The sequence below is a fragment of the Pseudonaja textilis genome, chromosome 1 (genome assembly GCF_049901715.1).
Source record: "Pseudonaja textilis isolate UNSWEBS1 chromosome 1, rPseTex1.2, whole genome shotgun sequence".
Taxonomy (NCBI): Eukaryota; Metazoa; Chordata; class Lepidosauria; order Squamata; family Elapidae; genus Pseudonaja; species Pseudonaja textilis.
In genome coordinates this window covers 162,794,672-162,806,967 of record NC_141990.1, presented here as the reverse complement: position 1 = coordinate 162,806,967, position 12,296 = coordinate 162,794,672, and the positions used below count along the sequence as shown (strand labels likewise).

At 38.0% G+C, this 12,296-nt stretch overlaps 1 protein-coding gene across 7 annotated transcripts in view; it reads right to left on the bottom strand.

The window, feature by feature from the left end:
- The window catches only part of IKZF2 (IKAROS family zinc finger 2), a 129,454-nt gene that overhangs the window by 25,826 nt on the left and 91,332 nt on the right, over nucleotides 1-12,296 (bottom strand). For all 7 annotated transcript variants that reach the window (XR_015740692.1, XM_087919617.1, XM_026707592.2 and 4 more), the window contains one exon: nucleotides 1,485-1,622. Coding sequence is in view for 6 of the 7 variants with exons in the window: in XM_087919617.1 (XP_087775743.1) it covers nucleotides 1,485-1,622 (138 nt within the window). In the remaining variant the exon portion in view is untranslated. The remainder of the gene's footprint in view (nucleotides 1-1,484; nucleotides 1,623-12,296) is intronic.

Genomic DNA, 12,296 nt, shown 5'->3' with positions numbered 1-12,296 from the left:
TCTGCTGGGTAAGATACTTGTTCTTCAGATGGACTGCGTGGAACATGCAGCTAATAGCTGTATTTGGTCTCTATTTGCAACTCCCAAAACTGCATTTCCAAAGAAAATGGCTGGTTTTCTTCTATGGATTTTCTGTTTGGTGTTGTTGTTTTTCAGAATTAAGGATAAGAATAGGAGCAATGTGCCCTCTAAAAACCTCCTTTGCATTCTACGCCCTTATAAATGTGAAAGAAAAAGCCCCAAAATTGTAATTCTATGTCATACAATGACCTTCTGGAAAGTGAATTACCTATTCCTCTTTTAACGGATTACATATAGATAGACTAATGAGAATGTCCACAGAAGGCTTACTAAATTACATTATACTAAGCCAGCGGGGGTGAACCTTTTCGTGATGAAACGGGAGTGTGCATGCATGTGTGCGCATGCACCGGAAACTGGAAGAGCAGCTCCCTAGCATGCGCACTTGGGAGTGCTGGAAACTGGAAGGTTACCTTCTTGGCATGTGCATGCATGCTGGCCATCTGGTCTTCCAGTTTCTAACATGCATGTGCACGTGAAGACCAGCTGGCCAGCACACGCACCTGGAAGAGCAATGGGTAATGGCTGGCGTGCCCGGAGAGATGGCTCTGCATGCCACTACTGGCACACATGCCATAGGTTCGTCATCACGGTACAAGGCAGTGAAAATACATAGTTGTGAGTATCTCTTGTTTAAAATTTTACATTGAATGATATTTGTAATGATATTTTTAATTTGCTTTTAAAAATTGACCTGCATATGCTTCACTGCAGAATATTTTTCAATAACTGCCAACATCATTAATCTGATGCACTTTATAATGCTCCATCTGAATAGCATAGTGTCCCCACCATATCTGCTATAGCAATATCTTATTAAGAACTTGAAAAAACTGTATTTGTGGGAATTGATGGGAAAAAGCATACTATTGTAACAAATATCTGTTGTCATGTTTAACAATTGATGATACATAAATATTATGTGTACAAGATGATCCATTAATTAAAATAAAATCATATGCTAATATTCATTAATGCCATTTTACAGTCTTTCAAGTTAAGAAAATTAACAAAGTCATCCTTTTAACTAGCAGAAACTTTCCCATCTTGGAGATCAATCACTTGTGGCCAAATTCTTTGTATTCTCTTTTTTTTTCCTTAACGGAGTGGGTGTAGGGGGTAGGGAGAAAGCATGGGAGACCCCTGCCTGCTCCAAGTTAACAACAGAACTGGTGGCCAGTTTGTTTGCATATGGCTCAAAATTAAAAATCACCATTTGCTTCCTCCACCAAAACATTCTGAGGATGTTAGGCTATTCCTCTGTAAAAGTTGAGGGTTTATACAATTATATAAATTTAGGAAACTATAACTATAATTTTATAATGCAACATTATACATATTTGTTCCTTTCTTGTTATATTGCAAGTAGGAGCAAGAGCAACATCTGCAACATTTCCACTCACCATGATGACTTATCACTTGCCCCGTGGCCTCTATGGTGACATTTTGAAGGTAGTTGTGACAGCGTTCCTTGTGTTCCTCCAAAGAACTGCGCTGTTTGTAGCTTCGTCCACAGTAGTTACATTTATGAGGTTTACCTACTGTGGGTGGGGGGAAAAGTTTTTTGTTATTATGTTAAATCAGTACTGCTGACACCATTACCAATGGTCACTTAATATTATAACTAAAAGCAAACATATAAACCTATTCTCTTCTTTATCCATTTACCTTTTTTCTACTTCACTGCATTACTTCTTCAAAACATATGCATATGGATCCTGAAAATACTGTGTTCACATTATTTCTAAAATGGATTGCATTTATGAGGTAGACCCAGTGCTGTTGTGCAGCTTAAACACTTTTGGGGGGCAATAAAATAGAGAAGAGTTTGAGATTTCAACATACTGTAATCCAGAAAGATCTCCTGAGTGGATAATATTTTCTAAATATAAATGAATATTCCAAGCAAAAAATATTCATCTAACAATCCCTGTCATACAAAATACTCTACAATACTTGAGTAGATAAGGAATTTAAAAATCATAATCTCTGAAACTGTTTATATATTTTCCGCATCTGGAAAATCAGCAATTTCCCTTCTTAAGTCACCTAAGGTTGCATATTAGGACAAGACAACCTAGTTCTTTTGCATGCTTTTTGGTAATTTTTGGAGGAGAAGAGATATATCATATTTAAAGCAAAAAAGTGCACAGCCATTAGGTCCATAAAACTAAAGTTTTTTAGAGGACTTCCGGTTGACATCATGGTGCTATCAGATGTGAGGAGCAGATCTTGGAACTACCATGCCAAGTTCTCCCTATTAGTGGGCTCTGAAATGAACGAAAACCATCCTGTAGGGGTGGTGAAAAAAAAAAGGGGTGCCCTGCAGATCGCAGAGAGCAGCAACTCTCCTGCTGGACTCAGGGCTTCTTCCCTCTCATCCACAACAAGGAGAAGAGGCAGCCATCATCGAAATGTACAGGAGCGGTGTAAATGAACAGTGATTGGAGCTGGGTCAGAAGATTCCTTTTTATTTAGACCCTAACTTAAAGAAAGAAAGAAAGAAAGAAAGAAAGAAAGAAAGAAAGAAAGAAAGAAAGAAAGAAAGAAAGAGGGGAAAAGGGGACTCTTAGAACTATTTCTCAAAGTGGTCAACAACCATAGAGAGAACAATCCTAGACCCGAAAGAAAAGACCTAAGGGGAGAAAAACTAAAGACCTTTTAAAACATAGAAAATTGGGACTTTTAAATTGGGCAGGTGTTGTTTTGGAAAGGCATTATAAAATGCTGAAACTATCTACTTGAATCTACTTGAATAGCCTCCTTTGCCCCCATAAATTGAAATAAATTTGGATTAATCAAATCTATAAGACTTGAAACAACTGAAACCTAAGCTGAGGGTGCCCTCTAATGTTGAATGGAATATACCAGACCAAGTTTAGAAAAAATTTGGATAATAGAAATAAACAACATTCATCTGACGGACTGTGGTGACACTTACTGTTCTATAACTATTTACTTTATGATTGCTGGAGACTCTATTGTGAGAATAAGGAAAACTCTTAAGTAAAGTAAAGTGACTTTTGATTTGTGGAAGCTGACTGGACTACTTAAATGAAATTGATTAATAATCCTGAGATGTAAAGAACTATGATTATTGAACTTTCTGAGGAGTAACATTGGACTGGAATATATTGTTTTTGGATTTGAGTAAGAGCAGGACTTATTAAATTAAGACAAGATTTCATTTTGTCAGGGGGAAATGAGTGAGATTTCAAGAGAAATGGCATTGATGTTTCAAAACATTAGGGGTACTATGGAAAAGAATCACAGAGAGATAAAGAACCTAATGCAAGGCGTATATGGGAAAACAGTAAATATGTTATAACTGATAATGAATGAAGATCAAATAGTCCAGGAAAGAGAGGAGATAACAGAAAGATAGAACACACAAACCAGCAAACAAAGCAAGAAGATGAGAAGAAGACGATGAAGACAATAATGACTGATTAAATAAGCTAAAAGTACTTTAAGAGATTTTAAAATGGAATCAGATAACCTTGAAAATATTTTTTGAAAGAGAGATTGGGGTTTGGGTGGATACTCTGGAGACCTGGCAGCTTAGGAGGAGAGATGGGAGAAATATTCAATGTGAATGGTGAAGATACACATGTTGATAGAGACAAAGATCCAAGAGAGGAGTATGGGAGGAAAGCCAAAAAATGAATAAGAATTGAAGTATTAAAATAAACAAGAGATGATGGATAGAAAGTGTGTGTGTGTGTGTGTGTGTGTGTGTGTGTGTGTGTGTGTATGATATTCAGCTTTGTTTGGGTATTTTCCCACGTCATTATAGTTGTGTTTTTAAAGTTGTTAGCAACGTTTCAGCAGAATCTCATCTGCCATCATCAGGCTTCTGTGTTGTGTTCGTCTGTGGGTCAGACTTTCACAGCCGTTTCAGGCTAGCGCCAAATTTAAAACTGAAATGGCTGTGAAAGTCTGACTCACAGACGAACACAACACAGAAGCCTGATGATGGCAGATGAGATTCTGCCGAAACGTTGCTACGACTTTAAAAGCACAACTATAATGACGTGGGAAAATACCCGAACAAAGCTGAATACCATACATACATACTTCTTGAGTTCTTGTGGTGTTATTTCCTGAGTTTTCTGATGTGATATCCTGAGTGGGTGGCTGTGATGTAGCATTCTGGGTTTTAGTCTGGCTTCGAGTTTGAGGCCTGGATATGTGTTCATGGTGTGTGTCAAGTTTGCTTGGTTTGGGGGTCAGGGTGTGTGGCAGCTGGTGATGAAGCCATGGTCTGGTTTCTGGACGGTGGTTGTCTTTCATCTATGGGATGGGTTTGGGTCTGAGTCTGGTGAGGGAGAATGGTGGTGGTGTCATGTGTTGTTTTGGGTCTGGTGTTGGTTTTTGTGGCTAGGACTTGTTTGTTGATCAGGACTAGTTTCCAGATGTCTGGTAGGCGGGAGGCATTGTCCAGTTTATTCATGTTATGGGGGTGTTTCTCTATTTCGATAGCTTCCCTGATTATTCTCTTGTGGAAGTGTTCAGGAGGTTAATTTGGTTCCCTCAAAATGAATTTCATGTCCTGTGGTTTTAAGGTGCTAGAAAAGGGAGGAAGTATTTTCTTCTTTTCTGACTGCATTCTTGTGTTCTGCGATGCATGCATTTATTCTCTTGTTGGTTTGTCCAAGGTATGTGGCTGGGCAATTGTTGCATTGTATTTCATAAACTCCTTGGTTTTCTAGCTGGATCTTGTCTTTGGGGTTTCTTAGGATGTTGGCTATTTTTTGGTCAGTACCGAAGGCTGTCCTGATATTGTGTTTGTGGAGAAATTTGCTGATTTTATCTGTGGTGCCTTTGATGTAGGGGAGGAGGGCAATACCGTTGTCCTGTTCTGTGTCTCAGTTTCTGGGAGGTGTCTCCCTTAGGATTAGGTTGGTAATTGTGCTTCTTTGGAATCTGTTGGAAATTAATACGTTAGTGAGGGTGTGTAATTCTGTTCTCAGGTGGTCTTCATCGGCTAGGCATTTGGTTCTGGAGATGAGGGTCTTGGCTACAGAGTTGATCTGTGCAGGGTGGTGATGGGATTGTGTGTTTAAGTAGTGGTTGGTGTGTGTTTTCTTCCAGTGGATGGTGTGTCCTAGGGAGCCATTGTTTTTTTTGTAAATTAGGACATCCAGGAAGGGAAGTTGGTTGTTGGCTTCTTTTTCCAAGGTGAATTGTATTTTGGGGTGTAGGCTGTTGAGGTGTGTGAGGAAGTTGTCCAGTTTTTCTTTCCCATGTGGCCAAATTACAAAAGTGTCATCTATATATCTAAGCCAGAGTTTGGGTTTGTGTTCGGATTTGTCTAGAACATTGGTTTCAAAGTGTTCCATGTATAGGTTAGCGATGACTGGTGGGAGGGGTGATCCCATAGGTGCTCCTTCTATCTGTTTGTATCTTTGTCCATTGTAGATGAAGTATGTGTTGGTTAGGCAGTGGTTGATCAGATCTAGGATGTGCTTAGGGGGTTGTATTTGTTTTGGATGGCTGTCAAGGCTTCTTTAATAGGTACTTGGGTGAAGAGGGATATGACATCAAAGCTCATGAGTAGATTGCTGGGTTGTAGGTTTTGTTTCTTTATTGCTTCTATGAAGTGGAAAGTGTTTTGTACATGTGAGGTGATGGATTCTGTGTAGGGCTGGAGTTGTTTGGCGAGAAATTTGGCAAGATTCTGTAGAGGTGAGCCTATGGAGCTGACTATGGGTCTGAGTGGTGTTCCTTCTTTGTGTATGTTGGGGAGGCCATAGTGTTTAGGGCATCTGGATGATTTTTCTCTGGGGATGATTCTTTGCTGGATCTCTTCACTGATGGGAGACACTTTAATTTTGGATTTGGTGTTTTTTTCCAGGTAGGTGGTGGGGTCAGTATTTAGAGGTTTGTAAGCGGGGTCTTTGAGTAGGTTGGATAATTTGGATTGGTAGTCCAATGTGTTCATCACGACCGTGGCATTGCCTTTGTCTGCTGGGAGAATGATTATGTTGTTGTCTTTCCTGAAGTTGGTGAGTGCTTTTTGTTCTTCTCTGTGTAAGTTGCTTCTGGGTGGACTGCTGGAGCAGAGGACGTTGGTGACTTCAAGTCTAATTTTATTGGCTACATCTGGGTTGATTTTGGTTAGGCTAGCTTCAACTCCACATATAACGTTTTCGGTATGGATGCGTTTGGGGGCGACTGCAAAGTTGAATCCCTTGGAAAGAACATTGGTTTCTGCTCTGGTGAGGGTTCTGTCTGATATGTTGTGTACTATTTGTTTCATGCATTGTTGTGGGAGGGGGTGGGCGTCTGGTGTTTCTCTAGTCTGTGGAGTTTCTTGGTGTGTGTCTGTCTTGTGGGAGGTTTCTGTTTCAGTTCTCCAGAGGACTAGTTGTTTGGATTTGTCCCAGAGTGCTGGGTGGATTTTGTGCTGAGTTTGGGGTGGAGAATAAGTAGGTCCCTGTTGGTTTGGTCTAGTAGGAATCTTTTCCTGTGGAGTTCGTTTCTGATTAGGGCTAATTCTGTTCTTTTCAGGATCCTTTCAGTGGCTGAGGTTTTGGAATGGAATTTGAGTTGAAAGCATGTGGGGATCACTTTTTTGTCTTGGCAATTGCGTAGGAATGTGAGGTCACATTTGGACTTTGGACTTCGAGTTTCTCATAGGTCCTGGTCAGCTGGAAGGTTTCCTCCCCATGAGGTACAATATTTGTTTTCGTAGATTTTCACGGGTACAAGTATGCGGGTTTTGGCGTGTTTGGGTCTTTTTCCATGTAAGATTGAGAGTATCTTGGCAACATTTCAACAAGGTCCCACTTGCCATCTTCAGGCTGGTGCTTTCAGCTTTGTGCTTGTGCGAGCAAAGCGTGATCAGGGCTGCTGTCTCTCTATAAATACTGGCGGGGAGGTGTGGGTGTGCTGGCTCTGTTGTAAGCGGGCTGGTTGGCTGTGTTGTTATTTCTTGATTGGTTGATGGAGTTGATGTTTGCAGATTGGCTGGCTTTTTCATAAGAACATGTGTGGCTGAGGTATTGGCTGTATGTCTATCAGCCTCCTGTGTTGTAACAACCTGGGTAATGGGCTGTGTGATGACAGAACAACACAGGAGGCTGATAGATAGCGTTTTTTAAAAAGAGGATGTGAATTTGGAATTCAGCGGGTAAATTCTGAAAATAAAGAATCTCAGAAAGTCCATGAAAATTCATGAGTGGTACTAAAGAGATAAGTGAAAAAAGAAGCATCATAGATGGAACTTCATGCATCTTTTGATGTGTCTTTTTCACTTTGGAAATCAGAATGTAACACAATCATAAAAGGGCCATTTACGCTTTTGAGTGCCACCATTTGCTGGAATCCAAAGCAAAGTGCAGAAATCCGAAGCAAAGTGCAGGAATCCAAATCATTTTTGAGACTCTCGGTTGCTTAGCCTCAGCTTAGAACGTCCATCAAAGTCGAGTCTCCACCCTCCATAGTTCCACTATCAAACTGATCTTATTGTTAAGAAGTGTTATGTTACAGTCAGTTGGAATTAATCTTTCTGGAAGTGATCTTTTTTCATTTTCTGCAATCCTGTGCTTAAGATTGCACCTTGACCTTTATCTACGTATATCCTTTCAGTCAATTATTTCAAGATCTTTTCATAAACAAATCCTCATTTTAATTTGTTATCTGTCAGGATAGAACAGGGGTGTCAAACTCGCAGGTCATGGGCCAGATGCGGCACGTGCTGGCCCTGCCTCCACCTAGTTTAGCGAAGGGGAAAAACATCCTGATACGTCATATGATGGCATGGTGACGATGCGAGTTTGACACCCCTGGGATAGAACATCAATGTGCTTTTTATCTGCTATACATAAAAGAAAAGCATTAAAACAAATAATGTAAAAACATTTTATATTAAATATATCAAAAATGCTTTTAGTTAAAAGTACATCTATTTTACATACTATAAGTTGTTTTATAAGTGCAAAGAACTGAAATATAGAGTTGAAGTTATATGCAAATGAATAGAAACTAAATTAGTCATAATTAGGTTAAATACTTTCCCAATACATCTACTCTATATTTAATTAAGATTAGACCCAATCTGAACAACTTATTGTTTTTTCTTCATTTGTCAATGGAAATAGAGCAATTCCTGTTTCATATTCTTTTAGAGAGTTTTCTTCAAATACTGTAGTTTAAAAGATTGAAATGCATTTATTTGTTGCTTCCTAATAGAATTGACTGTGAAATCAAAGTACTGAGGGAATTCAGAGATTAAAGCTATACAAAAGAAAACAGTATGCAAATGTGATAAAACAAGTTTAAGGATCAAAGAAAATTTAAGATAAAAACTTTAAAAGCAAACATTCATAAATCTCATAATTTCCTATTATAATAAAATGGCCTCTTCATAGCTTCACTGTATCCCCAACTAGTTACATCATGAGAGATTTATGAAATATTCATATTATATAAAATAATAAGTTTAGAAATCTTCTAGTCCAACCCCCTTCTCAAGCAAGAGACAAATGGTCTAGTCTCTTTTTGAAAACCTCCAGTGATGGAGTACCCATAATTTTGGGAGGTAGGCCATTCCAATAATTAATTGTTCTGTCAGGAATTTTTTCCTTAATTCAAGGTCAGATCTCTCTTTAATAATGTTCCACCTGTTACTTCTTGTCCAGACCTCAGATGCTTTGAAGAATAGGCCAACCACCTCTCCTCTATGACAGACCCTCAGGTATTGGAAGACTCCTATTATGGCACTCTTAATCCTTCTCTTTGTTAGATTAGACATATCTAATTCCTCCAAACATTCATAATATGGTTTAACCTCCTCACTTCTTAACACCTTTGTTGCTCCTCTCTTCACTCTTTCTATGGTCCCAAGATCTTTCTTGTATCATGGTGACCAGAATTGGATGCAGTATTCCAAGTGTGATCTCACCAATGCAATATAAATTGGTACTATCACTTCATGTAATTTTGATGCTATCCCTTTGTAGATGCATCCTAGGACTGCATTGTATTTTTTGGCAATGCTAAATGCTGAATCTTACTTAAGTGATATTCTATTCAGTCTTCAACATTTCAAACAAACATTGACAATGATCACTAATTGTTCAATATAATACATATAAGGTTACCTTAGTCATATCAGTACCACAAGCACAAGCCACAAGCACATTGTTTGCTAACGGTAAAGATACAATATCAGTCATGTTTTCACCAGTATGCCAACATGCACCATTAAGCCCCAGTTTACCCCTCTCATATGCTCATGCTATTCTATGCAAGCTAGGAACTCTAATCAGGACAGTACATTACAAACCAAGGTACTCTGAACTGTATCTCACCAACCCAATGGTCCATGCACTGTGTGATGCACTGATAATACTTTAAAAACTTCGTAACAAAAACAGGAACTATGTGTTTTCAATTCTGAAACACTGAGAAGATATTGCAGGTCAGTTACCTTTTTAATCTTCAGAAAGACTTGAATATGAAGTATCTTTAAAACAAGGAAAATCAAGTAGAATTTGAGCAGAAATGGCATTTATATTAGCATCTTTGGATTGATAATACAATTGCAGTTCCCACCATGATTCATCTTCACCTTGCTTGTCTTAAGCAAACTAAATATGCCCAACTCTTTTAATTGTTCCTCAAAGGAGCAACTTCCATCTCTCTTATCACCTTGATATCTATTTATTACGTTTGAATCCAATGGAACGGTGCTAAATGTTTAAGAACCAGCGCCGCATTACTAATTCAATATCTCACCTACTACATTTCTCTGGATTACTCTTCTCTAAACCTATTTCAGCCTCTGCATGTTTATTTTAAGTATGGCACATAGAACTGGACATACATTTTTCAAAGGTGGATTAATGAGACTATGTGGAAGTATCATGATCTTCATGCTATGTTTCTGTCAATACAATCCAAGACTTCTCATTGTTTTTTTCGAGTGGCTGGGTTATATTACTTGGAGGAAAACCTGATCCTTCTCTGAAGCCATGCTTCCTTAAATCTATATTGTTCTTTAGAGTTTCCTACCTAGATGCAGGAGTTAACACTTTTCACAAATGGATATTATCCTGCTGAATTTGGTTCAGTGTTCCAGTCTGTCAAAATAATTTGGAATTATTATTTGATCTCAGTTATGAAATAGATTTCAATTCCAAATCTTGCACCATACAAAAATCTGTAAAACATTCATGTATTCCAGTCAGAAAAGACAACTGAGAGACTATGACAGAAAGTACTTCAAGTATTGGGAAGGGTGTCACTCAAAATCCATTTTCCCTGGTCCCCAGAGCAGGTCACACATCAGTGGATTTCAGTTTCAAGAAGGGAGATTCTCACAAAAAGTTTCTTAAGATCCCCAGTGGGAAAGATAGTCACCTTCCTTGGACTGGATGCTTTCAAGGAAAGGTTAGCCAGTTGTCTGTGCAGAGGTTCTAATTTGTATTCTTGCATTGAGCAAGAAATTGGATTCAGTGGCCTAAATAATTTCCTTCCACTCCAGGATGAAGTCCTTTCTCTTCCTTCTCCTTGTTGCCTGATCTTTTATTTGACATTTATTTATTCACTGAGATCAGCAGAGATGGATTAGAGGAATGATGGAACAACACTGCATGTCAGGACAAAAGGAGCCTCCCAAAACCTGGAGCTGGTGTAGAATGAGGTTTTCAAATCCATATAGCCATAATTCTATAGATCTTTGTTTACTGAAGAGCAAAAACTGAATAGACCTGTCTTTGTATACAAGTGATTTTGATTACATCATCATTTTCCTTGTGTTAAAAAGTAAGTTCTTTGCTTAACATCAAGGAATAGATGGGCAATTTGCCAAGGGCTCAAGGGCCACAATTTGAGTATAAATCTTAATTTGTTTGAATAATCCCTGCCAAGATGTTTGTTTGAACTTGTATTTTCCTTGAAAGTATTAAATTGCCTTCATCTTTCTAGCTATATGCAATAAGACTACATTATAGGTGACAAATGAAGTTGAGAAGTGAGACCATTAATAACCTAGACTAAGAAAGCTGTTGCCATCATAAAATATGGGGCCATAACTTTATCTGTTGTATAAAAAGCAATGGAAGCACCTGGACAAAGATTGTAATATGCCTTCAGGGGTGTTTTGTTTGTCATTTTAAATGAGAAATAGAATGGAGAATTTAAGAGTCTCCTTCCTACAAACCTTCAAGAATGTATTTGTGAAACAGGATATGTGACCGTTGCAAGATACAACTAATTTTGCAATACAAATGTAAATAACTACCTATATACAAACATTCAACATACAATTTAATGTACACATAGAGACAAGACAGTCATACCAACAAACAAATAAATAAAATTGTATGAAATATTGTTATGAGTATTTGTGAAACCCCTAGAATTTGTCAAAATAAATCAACTGACATTTGAAGATCTCTTTTCTTTTTTTTAACATATGTCATCATTTTGAAAAATAAGACTGAAATTTAGTTAATCTGTATTTTTCTCACTGCATCCATCCAATCACCTATAAAAAAAACTTGATCACTGTAACCATATTATGTAGATCTAATGGATCACAGCATCATCTATATAAGCAGAGTGTTTATTCCATGCTGGTAACATCTCTCTTTTTTAAAAAAAATTACAACCAAATCAATTTATTTAGCAATGCCTATCAATTAACCTTGCAGAAGACCTTCAATGTAATTAAGATGAATTTTGAAGGATAAAAACATTGATGGCTTTCTTCTTCACAGGTAATTGCATGCAGTATAGAATACAAACTAATTTCTGTCATGCAAATTCTCACAGAAAGACTCAATTCAGTGTTCCTTCTACCAATGGAAATGAGGAATTTGGCAAAAGGCAATTTCTGTTATAGATCCCAGAATACTGACATGTTTTCCTTAAGTCGGCTTATTGGATATAGCATTGATATTTTGTTCTCAACAGGTAGCACTTTTTAGGCATATATAAGATAAGTTACTATCACCGTTCCGAGTAACTAATTCCATAAAGTCAGGAGCCTGACATTTTGTTCAGGTTCAAGAGATCCTTTATTGAGTACATTATATCTGCACTTAAAAGGTGAAGCTAACTCTAAATTATTCCCACTCTTAGGGATAGTTAAAAGAATTAGACCTTCCCACCCCTCTTTGTCTCTCAGGTCACATGGGCCAATCAGTCCAGGTATAGGTTACCACTCAACTTCAACAGGTGTCCGTTGGCAGGATGTTATGCAG